The sequence below is a fragment of the Penicillium malachiteum genome (assembly GCF_028827825.1).
Source record: "Penicillium malachiteum strain IBT 17515 chromosome Unknown utg000005l:1.0-9002435.0:326005.0-9005861.0, whole genome shotgun sequence".
NCBI lineage: Eukaryota > Fungi > Ascomycota > Eurotiomycetes > Eurotiales > Aspergillaceae > Penicillium > Penicillium malachiteum.
This window is the reverse complement of record NW_026643099.1, coordinates 6,760,886-6,780,156: the sequence shown is the minus strand read 5'-3', so window position 1 is coordinate 6,780,156 and position 19,271 is coordinate 6,760,886. Positions and strand designations below refer to the sequence as shown.

The window sequence follows — 19,271 nt, the reverse complement described above, 5'->3', positions numbered from 1 at the left end:
CCCTTTCCGCATGATTTACCGAGACCCACTGTAGATTTCCACGCGATTCCATTCAATTTTCGTAAGCGTTTTGTAATTTACGTACCAAGATACAATACCATACTTCAGACTGTAGGTGACTTATACGACGTCCATCACATTCATGCGGCCCGCTCAATTATTGATCTGCGCTAAGGCCGTGGCGGTGAGGCCAGAAAAGAATGACGAAGAGTGTATCTGTCAAGCCGATTTCGAGAACGACTGTACAGCAATATTCGAAATCGGCTTCTATCTTTTTCACAAAGAATCTATCTCGGGCCTTGCCGCTAGTCTAATCCTAGATCTAGTCATGCTGCTTTGAGATATAATGTGGGGTTCAACCGTAATTTCTACAGCTACAATTGGATCAGTTTATGTTGACCCACCTACTAGATTGAACGTGTCTATGCAAATGATAGAAGCCGATTTCGAATATCGCTGTATTTCTGTATCCTATGGAAGGGAATAAATTAACACCGGAACAGAGTAACAGACCTGCGATGATCGAGGAGCGGAATCTGCACCACTGCACTCCCGGTCCATACTGAGAGGAGCCGAAAGCGAAAGAGAGACACCTCCTGTTAGAAAATCGCCAGTGATCGTCGAGTGAGACTAGATAACACAGCTATTATTATGGCTGTATTGGTAAATTTAGGTCTTTGTTGACCGTGTAAGATATTAGAAGAAATAGGGCTGGCGCTTAGACTCCACATTATCGCCCCTTAAGGATACAATATATAGCAAGCTGTTTATACAGTAAGCTGTTTATTTTCGTCACATACCTAGCATTGATGACAAACACAAGGAACAAGCACCAGTTTGACCAATGGAAAGAGCCTGATCCCTTGGTAGGTATAAGAAAGACTGAACGAAGAACGTGTAATTCAGTTCGGCCACCTTTTCGTAGACCGTTGGATCTGTAGACTAGACAAAGCATAGATCAAATCTTTCTGTATATAAGGAGAAGGATAGATCACGCAAATTACTTATAATAATATGCCCGTATGAGAACACCACTGGATAAGGAGGCGGATAAGAAGGCTCATTAATCAAATTTCTGGAGCATGATGGATTCTGATCAACCCTATAAAGAACGACCTGAGACGTTCTTCTTTCCCAAAACCCCTAATTAGGCAACGATAGTAGAAGCCTCAAATGTTGTTCCCAAAAAGCGCACGGAAAATTCCGTGCCGACGCCCAGCGCACTTACAACTTGGAAGCGCCGTCGATATGTGCTATTTTATTCGAAGGACCAGAGCACCGGAATCTAAGTATGGGACGATGATCCATGGGATCATTTTGAAAAGGGCGTTAAGATATTTCCCGGCCGGTATGTATACCTTGCGAGAGACCGCGAAAACAAAGCATGGCTGGTCTATATTCAGCAACTAGCCGAGGGAGTTGTACAGGCTCTGCTGGAAAATATTAAGCGCCATTTATACCGAAGCTTTCTTTGTCTGCTCCATTGCTACTAGTTCAAGGATTTGTCCTTTCTGGTATGGGAGCCAGTCGAGCTGTCTCTGTCGCAGATCCTAGGATCTAAGTGCTCTATCCGTGAGGTGGAAATGGTCTCTATAATATGGCCAGTAAGTGCCACTTGACGCTTCACTCGCTTCACTTATGGACAACCTAGGGCGCTAATTAGAAACTATCCAGATTCTTACAGGTATACGGTACCTGCGAAATTGCCAATATACACTTGCCTCACTGGCTAGCAATATGATTCTACTCACAGAGAGTGGTGATGTGAAAATTGGTATGTAGCTATCCGAATCAGCAAGCTCGACGTAGCAAGTACATGCTCATACAAGGGAATCCTAGCGGGAGTAGAGCACAGCTGCGAGATCGATACAGCAGATATAAACACGGCCACAATGAAGCTGGTTGCCTTGTCAGATATTGTTAAAGAACTTCGAAAGAAGATGAATCCCTTGAATCTGTGGAGCGCAGCTGCTCAGATATTGCCCGACAAATTAGTGGATATGTCATTAGATGACCTGTTGCGGGTGAGTTCCTCTCGTGCTAAAAAAGAAGCAGACCAGCTAAGTCACAATCAGGATGACATATTTGCGCAGCTGAAAGGAGGAGAGCTCAAGATGCTGGTCAATATTGCTAGTAAAACGGGTTACTATAACATCCGGTTCCCTCAATCGTAAAGCTACCACCTCGCATTTTCACTGTCATTATCTTGTGCAAGGGGAATATTGTGTGCGAGATGTATAATACTGCTGGGATATTTTAGTATGAATAGACCTGGAACCTCAGGTGCAGTCTCCTCAATGGTGGTTTTTAGCACTCGCATCTACTTTATTATTGCTACAGTAAATATGATCTTGATCCCCCGCCCCTTACTTTTGCCTACCAGATATGGGCAATGTGGTGTTGCTCATTGCTCCCACCACTCCTTAGGTTATAGGCCCTCCTGTCCTATATCTCGTCTTAAAGTATATACACTCAGGCCTACGCCTCGCAGCGTTTTTTTTTGTAAAAACGTTAAAAAAAAATACAGGTCTAGATCATTTGCTTGGCTGATTAGTGTGTAAGGGTATTGGAACTGTGTACTTAGACTACGGTATGGTCTTGGTCTTGGGTTGAAGACCAAGACCGTAAATTGGCGGTTAACCAACGCCGTAGAGATGTTAACCATCGGTTAACCAAACTAGCATAATTCTCGCTTATTTACCCTATTTTAGCTAATTTATTCAATTTATTCAATTTATTCAATTTATTCAATTTATTCAATTTATTCAATTTATTCAATTTATTCAATTTATTCAATTTATTCAATTTATTCAATTTATTCAATTTATTCAATTTTTATGAATTGTATAATTGGGTATATTCTTAGTAATATGTTGATATTTTAAACTATTTTTATCCAATTCTTTTTTTTTTTTAAAAAAAAAAAAGGAAAATAGAAAAAAATAGAGAAAAATTCCTAATATTTCTAATAAATTAGGATCTATATATCAAGTACTTAATTTTTAATTAAATGCGACTGGTAGAAAAGAATATAGTGTAATGAACTTGTCAGATTAGGGTGACACCTGTGGGCTAGGCGAGATATACTAAGGAGAGAGCACGAGGAGTTGGTTCACTTTGATACAGCGACTAACACTTGAGGAGTGTAAGTCGGGCCCTAGAGGAATCCCCCCTCTATGTGCGGTCGGACTTGGTGCCGAATCCCATAGCCAATACGGCAATAGATCTGCATGATCCTCAATATAGTGTTTTCTTTGTCTTCCTTGACAGATTTACAATTAAAAATACAAGTAACTTGAAGTAGATTTAGAGGTAATAATATATTTTCAATAGCACTTGAGAAGAATCTTTAATTTCCAAGGTTCTATATTTTCCTAATCCCTTTAAATACCTAGGTATAGATTTAGCCTATACACAAATAGAAACATAAGGAATATTTATCTCCCCTCTTAGTTATAAATACCACAGGTGCCTAAATCACTATCAACAAGATAGATACTTTCGTTTGCCGTATTTGCGAGGTCGTTTAGGGAATAAAGTTTTGGAAGATATAATATAACAGCTCCGTTGGCCTAATTGGCTTAAGGCGTGTGGCTTTTATCCTTAATGTTCTGGAAGTTCCAGACGGAGCGAAACCTCAAGATTCTGGGTTCGAGTCCCAGGCGGAGCAAGCCTTTTCTTTTTCTTTTTTCCCCCCCCACTTTCTTTCTTCTGTTCCTAACCACTAGCCTCCTTGGCCCCTACTTTCAGTCATTTGAATCATTAAATGGTTACTGGATAGTCTTACTGGAAATTCGGCACTGTACTGCTGTGGAGATCTCCTGGACGCGAATCGTGGGGGCGAAATTAATCATGATGCGCATCATGGGGGTTGGAGCTCAGTTTTAGATACTCATCTTATGTGGGGCGGAGCCTATTTTTATTGTTTTTACCCCCTATCGCAGCGGACTTGATGACCTCTGGGTGTTCAAATTTCCTGTTCACTTGAAAATGAATGCCTCGTCTCTATATAGACGAGCATTTCAATGATTACAACGCCGTTCATACAGTGAACAAGGAATCTATATCCAACCCTTGGAAGATGGGTAAATTTCGATTTCACCTGGCTATGGATTCGGGCAAAACTCAACTGGAAGAAATACCAGTGACCTGGTCGCCTGATATTCCAATGAGGGCCAACTTGGCCAACGTGTGTCACAACATCAGCATATAAAACCAATCCTGTCCCCTCCCTCCCACTTCTCCAGCCCCCATCATAATAACAATCACGCTTTACTACTCCGGCTTTTGCGACTATGGCGTTCAAACCACTTTTGCCGCCCGACATCATCTCTCGCGATGGCCAAAATAATACCGCAACAGCGCATCCTCGCAAGATCCCATCTATGGGCCCTATAATCAGTGATCTCATGACAACTTCGAGCTGGCTTTTGCTGGGTGGGTTGCTCCAGAGTCTTGCCTGCACGGCCTTTGGCCCAAAAGCGATTCTACTATCGGCGTTTATTTTGCTATATCGCGTCGTAGACAATATGCTGATGACATTCCACATCACCCGAAATCGCTACTTGGACGGTGCGATCATGGAGAAAGTCAGTCCGCAAATCCCCAATCCGGACGGAAGCTTCGGGAATGAGCCATCGAACGACTCGATGGTTGTTTTCTTGCTTGGTTCAAGGAGCAACCACCCACTCGGTGTTCTTGCGCCCGGTATGATTGGCATGGGTCTTCGGGTGAAGGATATGATAACAGATATGTACGCAGATCCAGAAAAATCAGGAATTCTGGGAACATCTCGTTGGGTGAAGCAAGAAGATGCGGCAGGCAACGAGAGCATGAATGTTTTCTACCTACGGGACTATGAATGCCTTCGAAAACTTGCGAATGGCGAGATGCACATGGAGTCCGTTCGATATTGGGCTAAGCTGGTCAAGGAGAACCCGCATTTGACTATCTACCATGAGACCTATGTTGTTCCGAAGGGCCATTGGGAAGCAATCTATGTTCACAGCAAACCAACTGGATTTGGGAATACATGGTTTCCAACAAGAGCGAAAGATAGCACAGGACCTGTCTCGGAGTATACGCGGCCACTTGTGGATGCAAGCACCGGCTTGCGCTCGGCTACAGGGCGATTACCTTTTGCGCGGGGACAAAAATCAGAGAATTTTCCTCGGTAATGCGAGATTCAGAATGATAGGCACCTCGAAGGAGTCTTCGTAATGCACCACTTGAAAGAAACAAGACGACACATTTTGAATAAATCGGGATCAATTCATCTAATTCAAATTTCAGGTTTTCGGTTTGATGTCTTCCGAGGTAATTGAATTAGACTTCTTCCACTATTTCAAGATTGATCAATGTTGGGTCGCAGATTCTTAAAACCAGTTGACCTGAAGTCAATAATCCATATTAAACGCCCTACCAATGCACAGCCCTGGAGGTCTGCTCTGAATGGAGAATTACGTAGCACTTGAAGGTTTGAATACATACCCCACACACCCGAGCTTGTTTCTGTGACCAGAAACGACTTTTATTGGGATATATACACATCAGCACAAACAATTTTATCCATTGATCCCAAGTGAAATTTGGGACTATCAGTTTGAACTTGCTACTAGTTCAGACTAAATATAGCAACAGTTGTCAGGCCTGAGAACAAATCATCGGGATCTACGCACTGGCGTCTAATTCCTTTGTCGTTGCTTGAAAGATCGTCCATTTTCCAAATTCCTCCACTAATACCGCGATGAACCAGCTTAATATTTGGCGACGGCCTCCAAGAGTGATGTGCGACTGCTGTCTTGTTTATCTGTCGGCACCCAAACCTTGACCAGCTGCAAGTGAGCAGAATATAAAAGGGCTCCCCACTCTGATTTGGATCTTTCTGGGGCAGAGAACAAACTCATCATGGCCCAGTCGTTCCGAACGTGCTCAGCCGAGATTTCTGCAGGGTCATCCGAAAGAACTCTCTCATGAATGAAGAGAACAGAATCCCGATCCATAGCCGCTCGAATATTTTGTAGGATTTGCCGTGCTTGCTGATCAGCCCAGTTGTGGAGCACTCGACCCAAGAAGTAGACATGAGCATTCTTGACAGGTTGTTCGTTGAAAAAGCTATACTCCATACGCTCCAAGCTGCCTTTGGCTCCGGCCTCTCCATCCGTATCGTGGCTGTTGACGTACTTGGGACCATCCTGTACAACAAATCGACATGGGAGATGAGGAAATCGCTTCATAACCGCCTTAGCCTCATGGCCATGCCCGCCACCAACATCCACAAAAGTTAGTGGCTTTTGGCTCTCCTGCGAATTTTCATAAAGCTCTTGGAGCTTTGGCTCAATCGGTAACCACTGAGCCCACTGGGCAGGGTTGCTCTCACTAGCAGTAGCCTCCATAAATCGGTTGAACGCATCTTGTAAGTGTGGCTGAGATGGCAGCCAGTCGAAAAAGTGAAGTGATGTTCCTGCAGCGAGTTGAAAAATGCCACGATAACCATCATGGGGTTCACGATATCCACTGGCCTCGAAGAAGGAGATTGTATTCGCAATCCATTTGGTAGTGATATCACTGGATTCTGTGAGTAAAAATGACCTTCCAATTGGACGAATAAAATCTGGATCGCCAAGGATGCTTACACAGTCATGAGAACAGCATCACTGACCATCGCACCGCTCTTGAGTGCCTTGGCGCTTTCATTTTGCTTGAACAACCCCCCTTTGGTGACATCCATAAGGCCTAGCGTCACGAGACCTCTCATAACACGTGCTAAAATCAAGGTTAGTTAGGAATCAAAATGATCAAATGAATCAGATCTTACAGGCCAATGCAGGATCACATCCGCTCTTTGCAGCCACATCGGAAGGTCCAAAGGCCGGTCTATCAACATCAAAAACTCCCAACTGAATCCCCATACGGACAATCATCAGGTCTACCACCTGGTTTGAGTCAGATCAGAGAACAAAAAATTGAGAGGATTGCATAGTTTGTATGATGCAGGAGGCGCACCTGGAAAGTCCCATTTATGATCCTATCGGTAGGGGTCTCCAAAACGGTTGAAAGAGAAGTGCAGGCCTGACGGAGTTGGGTGAGCTCTTCCTCAGTAGCATTGCCTGGATTGCTCAGAATACCCTTAGCCTCATTTATTGAGGCAACAAGGTGTGGGTGGAGCATAATCAAAAGAATGAATAAACGCCTCGGAGATGATCTGTGTTGATTTTCTGTCGGAAAATAGCAGCTGTTTGCGACTCAAAGCTTTTATAGACTACTTCACAGGTGCCTGATTGTTCCATTATTTTCAGTAGCCTTTACAATTTCAATCTACACCGCTTGGGAATTAAAGCTTTAGCCAGATACACCGCAGTCTGCGTCTGAGTGGGTCACGGTCCAAGTACTCTCTTCCTGTGCTACCTAGAAATGCTAAGAGCTTGAAAGGTACTGAGTGGGCAGTCTAGTCCTCACATAATATATGTAGTGCTATTTAAATATTGTACAATTACTCACAGTTCATGGCTAGCAGTGGCTTCAAGTTAAGATGGGTCACCTTACACATACATATACTACTGCATACTACATACAGGCGTAGGCATTGACTCGGAAGGACCACCACGTACTATATTCAAATGCTTGAATGTAATGCATAAAAATTTTGAACGCATACCAGTGAGACTCGGACGACACGTAAGGCACATGTGCATAGTCTCTCTTCGTGGACCTCGGGATTTACATGTATTACCTAGGTAGAATCGATCTGCCTGATGATTACGGGGGGGCCCCTTGTTTCTGGAAATTGAGCCACCGGCACTTCATATAACTTGAAGAAATCAACTCGCGTCGTGACTGGACACTCTAATCACACTTTCCATGTTGGCGAGAGGGATATGTCCGACTACCCACCAGGTACTCATTGAAAGTATCCCAATATCATGAAAAGTACACCCCTCTCACCGATATGAATTCCCTACTTTGCATAAATTTCGTATTTTGAAAGCAGTCCTGATCGCGTCATGGCGCGGGGGATCCAAGCATGCCAGTGACTTACGCTCTGACGTAAATACTATCATCCCGCAAGGGGTTCCAAGGTTGCCAGGGGCTTAACAGCACTAGCGATTATCAACTGCTGTAAGGTATATGTATCAATTCATGTGTGTGCCTTCCGGCCGAGACCGCTTCGGGTGCGTTAGCCTGAAGGTGAAGTTTCAAGTCATGATGTTCATACTACGGAGTGTTTCTCATACCCGTCAAGGTTGTACTAATTATCTTTTGTATCCCCATGTGCAATGAAATTGGAGCTTGAATGTCATATACATCGAGGAATCAAGGAAAAATATTACGAAACATACTTTGAGCTCGTGAAGAATTTCACATATAAGCATGAACCACTGCACCATCGTATTGAACCCTTGAGTATAAAGACTCGGAAAACATTAATGTGCTACGTCAATTATATGACCTCCGGTTTCAACTTCCCAAGAACAAACTTGAAGTCATCATATGTTTGAACCGTGACCCTGGATAGAACATTTGAACACGTACACCGGTGGACTCGAGTTACAAGCATGCTGAAAGGAATCTTGGACCCAGGTGGATACCACTACCACTCGGATACGTCGCATAATGTTGCCCAGATTCTCACGATAGTAAGTTTATTCAAACTCAGGGACCCCGGCATTCAAATTTTGAAGTTTTGAAGCTTAAACCTTGGAATGAACTAACCTTGGGGAACTACAACCTAGATCGTTTTGGTATGCACTGGTCTTTACGTACTATTCAATATATATCGTCATCCTCTAGCAATTTATCCTGGGCCTAATATTGCCCGATTTACTCGCCTTTGGCATGCCGTGCATTTGGTTCGAGGTACATTGCTGGAGGAGTTGCATAAAGCCCACAACAAATATGGACCCGTGGTCCGCATTGCACCAGATGAACTGTCATATATCTGCCCCGAAGCATGGGATGACATATATGAGAATAAAGTCCGCCCGGAGATGACCCGAGACCCTAGGTTCTTCCAAGAGGCTGGCGCGCAAGGCCAATCACTTCTGACAGTCACACACGAGCACCACCGTGCTATGCGCAAAAAGCTGGCGCATGGATTTTCAATGAAGTCTCTGCAGGATACAGAAGAGCTTCGTATATCTCATGTGGATCTCCTCATGCAACGACTTGTTGAGAATTCTCAAGGTGGGAGTGTATTGGATCTAGTAAAGTGGTTTACGGTGAGTAAAATGCATTCATTCAGTAGATCGAATACAGAAATGATCCGGAGAAGACTTACTGAGCAATACCTGTCCAGTTCTTTGCTTATGACGTCCAAAGTGATTTGGCATTTGGTGAATCTTTGGGGTGCTTGAAAACCTCAAGCTTTCACCCCTGGGTGCAAATATTGAACGAGTTTGACAAGCTTGATCCCCTTTTCAGAGCGATTACTTATTTTCCATGGACAAGACGATTCACGCAGTACCTCACACCGCGATATGTGGTAGAGATGGAGGAAAAGCTCACCGCGACATCTGTAGAAAAGGCTAAAGGACGAATGGTCCGACCGGCTGGCCGCTCTGACTTTTTAGAACACGTTGTGCAAACAGACTCTATGAGCGAGGCGGATGTCTGTGCAAATGCTGTCGCCTTGATAGGAGCTGGAAGCGACACTACAGCAACATTGATCAGTGGCACGATCTATTACCTACTTCAAAATCCAAAAATCTTGCAAAAGCTGACTTGTGATCTTCGCGGAAGATTTAAGACTGAGAACGACCTGGATCAGTCCTCTGTGGATAAGAATGAGCTTCTGCAAGCCTGTGTCCAGGAAACACTTCGGATTTATCCACCAGCTGCGGTGGGCTTTACTCGAGTTGTCCCTAGCCCTGGTGCAACAATTGCAGGGAAGTTCGTTCCAGGAGGGGTACGTTACGCTGATTATGCCTCTTTATTCCGGTAGAAAGCACTCTTGCTAACATATCACTTATGGAACAAGACTACGGTTGGAATTCCCCAAAACGTGGCCAATCATTCCTCAAACAACTTCTCGAAGGCTGGCCAGTTCTGTCCGGAAAGATGGTTAAAGTCTCATGAATTTTGGTCTGACAAGAGAAAGGTTTTCAGGCCGTTTGCCTGCGGGCCATACAGATGCCTGGGTGAAAGGTGATTTTTCGATATATAGATGTTTTGATTCAGACTAACAACGACCAGTTTGGCTCTTTCCAATGCCCATCTCGTCCTATCCAGACTCTTATGGCAGTTCGACCTTTCGTTAGAGCCTGGCTCGGAGAATTGGGAACAGCAAAAGGTTCATATCACTTACGTCAAAAAGCCACTTCGTGTCTCGCTGCACATGAGGCCCGACTTGGTCGAACAAGGGCACTGAATGATCACTGCAACGGCGGCATTGCGGAGGGCATCACGGAGGATGGGGTCAATAATGTGTGAAACCATCAAACTGGATTTTGCGTGGATTTATTTGTGGCAGCCCAATCCATGCAGCGCTAAACGAGCTTGAGGGAATTCTACGAAGAAAACTTCTGAGAACAGGACAATAATTGAGCGCAGAGAAAAGAAAACCTCGTTCACTCCAAGACGAAAGTATGATGAGCAGGTTGAGGGGAACAAGATAGCCGCCTGTAAAGTCAAATCAATCAGTCAAATTTGCAAGCTCTGACTTAAAAACCTCCCTGGCTCTCATAATTATTCACATATCTCTGGGGCAAATCAAACGCTGGGCTCAGTCTTCAAACTCGGAATTTGAATAACACACACACAGGGTTTGGAAGGTCAGATACAGCAGATAGGTTAAAATTCTATGGCATCTTAGGTCATCTATATAGGAACTTCCCATCAATCTTGGCAGGCAACAGCCTGAGATAATTGCACTACGACCTTGTCCCAATTCAAAGCTTCCTCAAATGACTAGACTCGGTATCAGACGAGTTTTCTACACTATTTTCTGCGGTCACGTTTGAAGAATTTCATGCATGCAGAGCATTCTGATAATAATCTCTACTGAGCAAAAAGGCTGTCAACGCTCGCCGCGGTGACTTTCACAGTCGATTTGCCTTCTTCCTCCACAATCCCATACCTACCATCGGTTGCAATATTGGCCGGAAGATACGGACCACCTGTGATCACTGCCTCCGCAGCCTTGCTAAACTCCTCATATGTGGATTTCTGACAGTCGTGATCGAAGATCCACATGGCACGGGCGATCAATGTGGGCAATTTGTCTTGCTGCTTCGCATCCCAATTCGCCATGTGAAGCGATTCCAACATCTTTGCGCTTCCGTCTCCGATAAGAGAGATTCGTTCGTATCTACCGACATCTCAGTTAGAGGTGCAGTTCCTGTTATCAGGAATTCTTCGCAAAAGCGCCATGTTCAACTCACCTTAATTTTTGCATGACCTGAAGCGCAAGTGGAATTCGATTCTTTCCAGCTAGCTCTAAGCAAATGGCAACCACGGCACCATCTTCGATACTCTGGCTAGCACCCTGGCCAGAAGTAGGAATGAACGCATGCGCGGCATCACCGATGACAATCATCCGTCCCTTCTTTGAGACCCAGCCAGTTAAAGGATCAACAGCCATAACCAGATGATCAAAGCAAGTCATGTTCGGCGTGCATCTAATCACTGCTCCGACTTTCTCTTTTGCGGGCCAATCTTCAATCAACAATAGGGCCTTGGTGACATCAGATGGCTGGAGCCAGGATTTGGATACGCCGTCATTGCTCTAGAAGTGCTGTTAGCATGCGAAAAATGTGTTTAGGAAGTATTTCAGAACAGATACGTACTCGATGTAAGCATCCCCAGTACACGTCTTTACCATGCCTGCCAGTGCCAATGATGACTGCGATATCCTTGCCGATGAAATGGTTTAGTTGATCCGCTTTCTCAGTCCCCTCCAGAACCCATTGTGCCTTTGGGTGGTCTTTCAGCACTTCAGCTGGATATCCGGCACGATATGTGGCAGCACCACTCTTTGTCAGAGGTCTTGTATCTCTTGTGATAATCGGTCGTGCTTTGCTATGGATACCATCACTAGCAATAACACAGTCTGCAGAAAATCGCTCACCGTCCACAATAACGCCCGCCTGCTCGTCATCCTCCCAGTAATCGGACACCGATACTCCAAATCGCAGATCGATTCCAAGACTTTTTCCGTACTCATACAAAGTGGTCACTGTTGTTGAGCGGTTGAGGACAAGACCCTCGCCCTCCTTATAACCATTCATATCTTTCCGAAGCTTCACGTTGGCGTATTCGTCCCAGACGGTGATGGTATCAACATCGCAGCGAACGGAGTCCAACTCGCGAGCGATGACCCCATCGTCCCACTTGGAGATCACAAGAGCCCCATTGCTAGAAATGCTGAAGATGTCACCTGATTGAAATTAGGCTATTGGCCCAACTAATATTAAATTCCTGATGCTTACCAAGATGTGTTGGCTTAGGGGTTTTCTCCAGTCCAATCACGCTGTGCCCTTTACGATGACATTCAATAGCAGCAGTGAGTCCCGCAAGACCCAGTCCAACAATGATAACCTTAATACCGGATGAGCCTGGCGGCGCAATGCCACTCGGGCCTGAATGGGTAACAGTCATTTTGATGTTTGGAGCAGTACTTTTACGGTATAAACTGCAGAGCGGGCTGTTGCGGGGGTTTTATGAACTTAAATGTACTTTCAATCGGATGCGGTGAGTCTTGAGAACAGTTGCCATGCGTGATCAGGTTCATGCGAGGAAACCTGACTCTAGTGAACATACTACATACTCAACTGATGGTTGGCAATGGTCGGAGGTGGGTTGCCCGGTCAAGCCAAAGCTCCACTAACTTCCGTCCGTCGTATGCTGCATTCCTCACCGCCACTATGGCTAGTTCACGGCAATGACTATGTTGTGGCTAGCTGCGGAGCTTATTCCTTGCGTTGATGCATGTACATAGCCTACAGTAAGTGCAAGATACCTCGGATACACATCATGCAAGGATTCTTGCGGATACCAGGTTAAACAAGACTTTTTAGTGTCGCTCAACGCGAATGCTGTACATGCAGTAACGCAGGGTCATGCGATGATACGACGGACGCTGCATGTTTCACTATTTAGGGAGCTAGACTGAGATAGGTGTTATTCAATAGACCAAATAAAGAGTCTCAGACTGGTATGTAGGCCTGGAAGGGCTTTAGGCATTCTATGGTGCATCACATCCATGGAAAGCTTTGGAAAAGTTGACGTAAAGAACTTAGAGGCAGACGCAGACATAAAAAGATCTGAATTGTTCTAGTTCAACTTGACTTGAAAACGCGGCTTGTGTAGAATTGATGCATTGCTCATGACTCGGCTAAGAATTGTTCCTACAAGAAGTGTCAAGTGTGAAGCAAAACTCAACTTCCTAGACCATGACCTCGGGTTCAAGTTTGATATGATAAAATGGGCAGGTGGGCTCCAGCCTTGGGGTTTATGTTGCACTAATGTAATTCTCAAGCCATATGTTGAGCGAGAGAAAGACCCCCAATTTTAGCCATATGAATATCCGCATTTCCTATGCCCAGCGGTCTTCAATCACCTTGATCTTCAGGTTAGATGTAGCGCGGGCAACAATACGGTCAGCCCACTGAATCCCACCTTGAGAGTGCTCTTTGTCTGCTAGCTCAAGGGAAAAGTGACTGAACATATAAGCGAGCACGGCATAAAGCTCCATGTAAGCGATACTTGATACGATGATTATCAGCAACACACCTCCCGGAAAATTAACGATAACCCAATTTGAACATACCTGATGCCAATACAACGACGCGACCCTTTTCCGAAGGGGACACTGTATTTCTCGAGTTCCTCTCCTCCCTCCACCCAACGGTCGGGATTGAATGTATGTGGCTCTGGGAAGATTGTTGGGTCCATGTGAACGACTGGATGACTAACTGAAACGCTAGTCTGGAGAATTGAATGTCAACGAACACAGTTGTAATTATGAAGATAAAATGGTACCGGGATGGACTTACACCCCCAGGCAAAAAAGAAGACCCGACATGAACACCCTCTTTTGGCACCACACGGGGCAGGAAGCCGGGAACTGGGTCAGCCATCCTCATAGTCTCCCGGATAACCCCTCCCTATGTAGAAACAGAATAAGCAATCTGAGTTCAATATAGACAAGTAAATTTGAAATTTGTATCATACTAGATATGGCAGACTTTGAATAATCTTCGGATCGAACTCATCGCGAATTGCGACCTTGACTTCATCAAGTTCCGCTTGAAGCTTGGCCAAAACAAATGGCGAGTTGAGGATATTGAAGGTGGCCCATGATAGAGTGTATGCAGTCGTGTGAATACCCGCAGTCATGAAGTTGAAAGCACCATCGAACACCTCTGCCACATTGGGGAGAGTGGCTTTGCGGCTGTCAATTTCGAGGTACAGGTCGAAGTATGATTTCCTGGCTGGAGCTGTGCCAGATAACTTTCGATGTTGTGCCTCCTCTAGCTTCTCGTCACAAAACTGGAGGATATTGTTAGCAGGGCACACTCGGCATCGATTGGATCCTATCCTCTCCAAATTACCTTCTTGAACTGAGTGATTTGGGGACTCAGTTTCTCAGCAAACGAAGTCGGCAAAGTTTTGATAATTGTTTTGATTCCGGGGAATTCCATCACTGACACGAATTAGCAAGAGAAGTTCTCGATTTAGATAGATATGCCATACTCAGCCAGGTGATAGAGCCCAGATTGTCAACTTCATTTATCAGAGGGTGGCCTTGATCTCCTGAATCGATGAAATTATAGCTATCCGCAAACATCAGCTCGCAAACAACATCGCCCTTGATTTTAATTAGCATAATTGAGAGTTTCGAGCAGGAATACCGGGATACCCTCGTACAATCAATTCACTGTAGATATTCTGGATGTCGACTGTTTTGGTTCCAGTTCCAGCTTTCCGGAGATATCCCGCTGCTTTCTTCAGAGTCTCCAGCAGTCTAGGCTTAAGGGCAACCGTTGTTTGGGCTGAGAAGAGTGAGCTCAGATACACACGATGCTTCCGGTGCTCAGCCGGATTTGTCAGAGAAGCCAGTGCTCCATCAGCACCCAATGATGAATAGAATTCAGGCTCCTTATAATAAGGGGCGCCTGTACGAAAAACACTGTTTGGGGTGCATCAGCATATGACTTCCATCTTGTTGAAGCAGTTGACACGTACGTCTCAAAAAACTCAACATCATTCACATGAACTCGATTTGGCGCTACGCGGATGACACTGGAATCTGTGATTCTGTATTAGCTTTTATGCTGCAGCCTCGAATAAATCAAGCGCATTGAAAAATGTGTGTAAATACCATATTTTTTATGAAGCGTTGGAAAGGCTTTGCTGTAAGTTCCATCGTGAATATAGTTGTAATAGAATGCATACAAAGAGCTGATTGAGGCTAATCTGGGGCCAGGGATCGAGGCAAGCGGATGGAGGTAAAGTCGATAGAAAGCCTTCCATAGTTGTGAGACAACACCGATTATCAACAAGCCATGGAGGATATCAGGCCAGTGAGCAATCAGCTCATAAGTCCAGTCTTTCCCCTCATCAAGCAGCGTTGCGGTAGTTTCGTTGTCCATAATGGATTCGATTAACTCTCAACTACCTTGACTGGGACCAGAAAGTAAGAGGGTTATGCGGTATTGATAGCCAATAGACGACCACCATGAGCTGACGATATCGATACTTGCGTCATAACAAGATACCACCCTCGCCTCAGCCTTAGGGGAAGAGGTGGCTGCAGAGCTTTACATTGCGACTATGCTCTCGTTTCCTTACAGATGAGATGATATCTGCAAGGGGTACCAATAACATTCCTCCTATTTCAACAACAGACTCCAGAACCCCATGCGCCCACAATGGGTGACGAGAAATGCGCATAATGGGAGCAATAACGCGTAGGCTAGCTGGAGCATGCAACTTACCGGAGGTCGCTAAAATTCAGGGGCGTGGAAATATGGGAGCCGAAGATCTTGTCGGTGTCAACAGTCTAGCGCATTATTCCGCTCTACCCGTCACACCGCGTCGCGCATTATTCACGGCGCGTGCCGTTTCTTCACCCGACGTCAGTTATCTGGGATACCGCCATACCTCCTTACATACGGATCTGTTCATTCCAGAGTCGATTGTCGGTTTATTATGGATAGTCAATCAAAGCCCAGACAAGGGACTGGATCATGCCCCTATCTCCAGAGACCGGCTCCCACATTGTGTGGATACAGAGCTTCTAGGCACCCACCCTGTCCGCGAGGATTTTAGAGGATTACCTTACAGCGATGGTAATTTTTGAGAACACCGATCCGGATATACGAGAAGTCAAACACCTAAGCTATAAGGCTGAACGACACAACACGCACCATATTTCGGTAATTTGGATCATCGACTTGAGGGTTATTCTCTCATGACTGAGTGACATTGGCATATTTTGAACAATATTAGCGACCGCCATCAAGCACCATGCTAGGCGCCGTCAGTTCCTTGTCGCCAACATTGTTAGATGTTGTCGCAGGAGTTTCGCTCCATCTTTTTGTCCTTCGACATGGAGAATGGGATTTCACTCTACCAGTTCTGGTTGTAAACTGCATCGGAGCTTCAATACTTGCTGTGACTGCTGGTGTACTATTGCTTTATAGTCAACTCGATATTTTCTGGGCTTGGCTCTCAGAAATAGGCGTACATGTCACAAAAATCACCGCGGGTCTCTGTATGAGCATTTTCATATATCGATGGCGTTTTCATCGTCTGCACAAGTTTCCCGGCCCTCTTGGGTCTCGCTTCTGGACCGCATATATAATGTGGAAGTCTGCGAAGAGCAAGAATGCGTTTGAGATGGTTGCTGACTATCACCGTCAATACGGAGACTTTGTCCGAATTGGTAAGTCCGATAGCCTGCTCGATGGGGATCTATGAAGGGTTAAAAACTGACTCAGATGACAACTCAGGCCCTGCGGAACTGTCTATTTGCCATCCGGATGCTATTGATGCCATTCACTCGTCGAAGTCATCTTGTATCAAGAGCCCGTGGTATGATATTTTGCAGCCACATCGGTCCGTGTTTGGGACTCGAGATCGAGCAGAGCATCAACGGCGTCGCCGCATATGGGACCATGCATTTCGCCCCGCGGGTAGGTTTGGCAGTCTTCTCTTCTTCATATTCTCTCATATCTAACATGGCCTCTAGCCCTGAAGGAATATGAGCCCTCGATGCGGACTTGCGTGGATCAGTTAGTCGAGAAAGTTAGTGTTAATGCAGCCTCTGGGAACCCGGTCAATATGACCAAGTGGTTTGGCTGTCTTATGTTCGATGTAAGATACAAATTACAATAAAGGTGTGAATATGAGGCCCCAGGACTAACGAAGTGAGCAGATTATCGGAGAACTCTCGTTCGCGGAATCCTTCGGCACCCTGGTGGAGGAGAAGCCGCATTACATGATGGACTATCTGCACCAGTCGAATGTGTCGACTGGGATCATGATTCGCGCCGTGTGGATCATCATGGTTTTTCGCAGTATTCCCATTCTAAACAGGGGTTTGCAGCAATTTCTGGAATTTTCTGAGACAGCAATGGAGAAGAGACTGAAGGTAGGTCACTTTCTTTGCTCCGTAATTCGCCGATGTTAACTATTCACCGCTGCAGAGAAATGATGAGCCTCGTGATATCTTTGCGTGGCTCTGGAGCGAGTTTTCTACAAAGTCAACCCAGTCTCTACAAGCTAGGCGGAACCTGATTGCCGATGCTTCGTTGTCAGTGTTTGCTGGCAGGTATGTTTAATTTCTCAATGTCTCTCCTTCGAATATTAATGCCTACTCTTTGACAGTGATACGGTTGCCATTACAATGACAGGAATCCTGTATTATATGATGGCCTACCCGGACTACCAAAAACAACTGCAAGGAGAGTTTGATCAGGCTGAAGAAAGTAGTGGTATGTTGGAAATGCAAGATCTAGCAAAACTACCACTCTTCAACGGCATCATCAACGAGGGATTACGACTTCACTACGCTGGGCCGTCTGGCTTTCCACGAATCACACCACCAGAAGGAATTAAAGTGGGAGGAACATTTATTCCTGGTAATGTTAACGTGAAGGTCCCATTCTACACAGTCTTCAGGGATGAGCGGAATTTCAGGAACCCCGATGAGTTTATTCCGGAGCGCTGGTTCAGCCATCGTGATCTCGTTCGCCGTCCTGAAGTTTTTGCTCCATTTTTGATGGGTCCATACAACTGTGTTGGCAAGCATGCTGCTCTGATGCAAATCAGATGCACAATTTATTCTATTTTCCGCCAATTTGAGGCACAACCAACCAGCCAAGATGAACTCCAGAAGTACTGGAATGCACGTTCGGATGGATTCAGTATGGGGATTGGCCCCCTTCCTACCATTTTCAAAGAGCGACCTGGTCGAGAGGTTAAAAATTAATATATACTAACTGATGGTGCGAATCACTGGCAAGATTTTCCATGTGGTTATAATTGCTTCCCTAGCACATGTGCACCTTACTAGTATTCAAATGTTAGTATAGGACAACTTGAAAATTCAAACGTTCCAAGGTTGGATTCCAGCCAATATCAATTTCCAAGGTTGCCACTCCACTAACTAGCTTCCAACTTAATATTGTGAACGTTTTAAGCATCTCACATCCACATGTGCATGTGAAACTTGAAGCCCTGGAGCTTGAGCCCTGGAGTACTGCCCAGGTGGTGTCACGCACGGTGGTCATGGATTTGCACACTGAGTGCTAGTAGCTAATGGCAGAGATCCACACATGTGCACCTGGGTACCCGCCTGCCCAGATGCCAGCCTGAGAGTGAGCCCTGGCGGGAATAGGTACTATGTAAGTACCAGGTAGCGTATCATGATGTAGGTATATATGTATTGAAACGTGAAGATACTGGTACTACTACTGAAGCCGGTGTCGAGTCGGAGCGACTATATATCTTCACATAAACTTGCCAGTGAAACACTGCCAGTGGGTACTAATTCAAGTTGAACTCCACCTGGCACGGACTGCTGAATTTACGAAGATGACGATCATTCTGAAGGTCTTTTGTCCCACATATCTAAAATCTTCAACATTTGAATAGGCCCGGACAAAATCTTGTGACGGGTTTCACAGGAAGAACGTGGGTCAAGCGCCCCAACTGGCCAGTTGAGCTCGGATGAATGTTATGCCGGACGGGATTATCGAAACAGGAGAAAAACTCATTCCTTTCAGATCTCGCACACTGTATCTAATCAAGCAATCAAGAGAACACGA

General features: G+C 45.2%; 8 protein-coding genes across 8 annotated transcripts; 5 read left to right on the top strand and 3 right to left on the bottom strand.

The window, feature by feature from the left end:
- Positions 1–1,892: 1,892 nt before the first annotated feature.
- N7483_012510 (uncharacterized protein) lies at positions 1,893–2,174 on the top strand (the record flags this gene model as incomplete). Its single annotated transcript, XM_057095937.1, has 1 exon — positions 1,893–2,174. One exon carries the CDS (start codon positions 1,893–1,895, stop codon positions 2,172–2,174), a length of 282 nt encoding a protein of 93 aa, XP_056941908.1.
- Positions 2,175–4,295: 2,121 nt separating this feature from the next.
- On the top strand, positions 4,296–5,177 carry N7483_012509 (DUF4188 domain-containing protein; the record flags this gene model as incomplete). Its single annotated transcript, XM_057095936.1, has 1 exon — positions 4,296–5,177. The coding sequence occupies one exon, from the start codon at positions 4,296–4,298 to the stop codon at positions 5,175–5,177; it is 882 nt and encodes a 293-aa protein (XP_056941907.1).
- Positions 5,178–5,756: 579 nt separating this feature from the next.
- Positions 5,757–7,170, bottom strand: N7483_012508 (Winged helix-turn-helix transcription repressor DNA-binding; the record flags this gene model as incomplete). Its single annotated transcript, XM_057095935.1, has 4 exons — positions 5,757–6,567; positions 6,636–6,765; positions 6,818–6,935; positions 7,006–7,170. 4 exons carry the CDS (start codon positions 7,168–7,170, stop codon positions 5,757–5,759), a joined length of 1,224 nt encoding a protein of 407 aa, XP_056941906.1.
- A 1,385-nt stretch (positions 7,171–8,555) lies between these two features.
- On the top strand, positions 8,556–9,940 carry N7483_012507 (Cytochrome P450; the record flags this gene model as incomplete). The annotated part of the gene is made up of 3 exons (XM_057095934.1): positions 8,556–8,636; positions 8,733–9,218; positions 9,296–9,940. The coding sequence occupies 3 exons, from the start codon at positions 8,556–8,558 to the stop codon at positions 9,938–9,940; spliced, it is 1,212 nt and encodes a 403-aa protein (XP_056941905.1).
- Positions 9,941–10,995: 1,055 nt separating this feature from the next.
- fqzB (FAD-dependent monooxygenase fmqB) lies at positions 10,996–12,594 on the bottom strand (the record flags this gene model as incomplete). Its single annotated transcript, XM_057095933.1, has 4 exons — positions 10,996–11,305; positions 11,379–11,722; positions 11,784–12,373; positions 12,426–12,594. 4 exons carry the CDS (start codon positions 12,592–12,594, stop codon positions 10,996–10,998), a joined length of 1,413 nt encoding a protein of 470 aa, XP_056941904.1.
- Positions 12,595–13,531: 937 nt separating this feature from the next.
- N7483_012505 (cytochrome P450) lies at positions 13,532–15,590 on the bottom strand (the record flags this gene model as incomplete). The annotated part of the gene is made up of 9 exons (XM_057095932.1): positions 13,532–13,700; positions 13,766–13,923; positions 13,992–14,102; positions 14,170–14,487; positions 14,550–14,641; positions 14,692–14,806; positions 14,866–15,127; positions 15,184–15,240; positions 15,394–15,590. 9 exons carry the CDS (start codon positions 15,588–15,590, stop codon positions 13,532–13,534), a joined length of 1,479 nt encoding a protein of 492 aa, XP_056941903.1.
- Positions 15,591–15,967: 377 nt separating this feature from the next.
- On the top strand, positions 15,968–16,300 carry N7483_012504 (uncharacterized protein; the record flags this gene model as incomplete). Its single annotated transcript, XM_057095931.1, has 1 exon — positions 15,968–16,300. One exon carries the CDS (start codon positions 15,968–15,970, stop codon positions 16,298–16,300), a length of 333 nt encoding a protein of 110 aa, XP_056941902.1.
- Positions 16,301–16,467: 167 nt separating this feature from the next.
- Positions 16,468–18,433, top strand: N7483_012503 (cytochrome P450; the record flags this gene model as incomplete). The annotated part of the gene is made up of 6 exons (XM_057095930.1): positions 16,468–16,885; positions 16,953–17,135; positions 17,192–17,316; positions 17,378–17,593; positions 17,649–17,773; positions 17,830–18,433. The coding sequence occupies 6 exons, from the start codon at positions 16,468–16,470 to the stop codon at positions 18,431–18,433; spliced, it is 1,671 nt and encodes a 556-aa protein (XP_056941901.1).
- Positions 18,434–19,271: the final 838 nt, after the last annotated feature.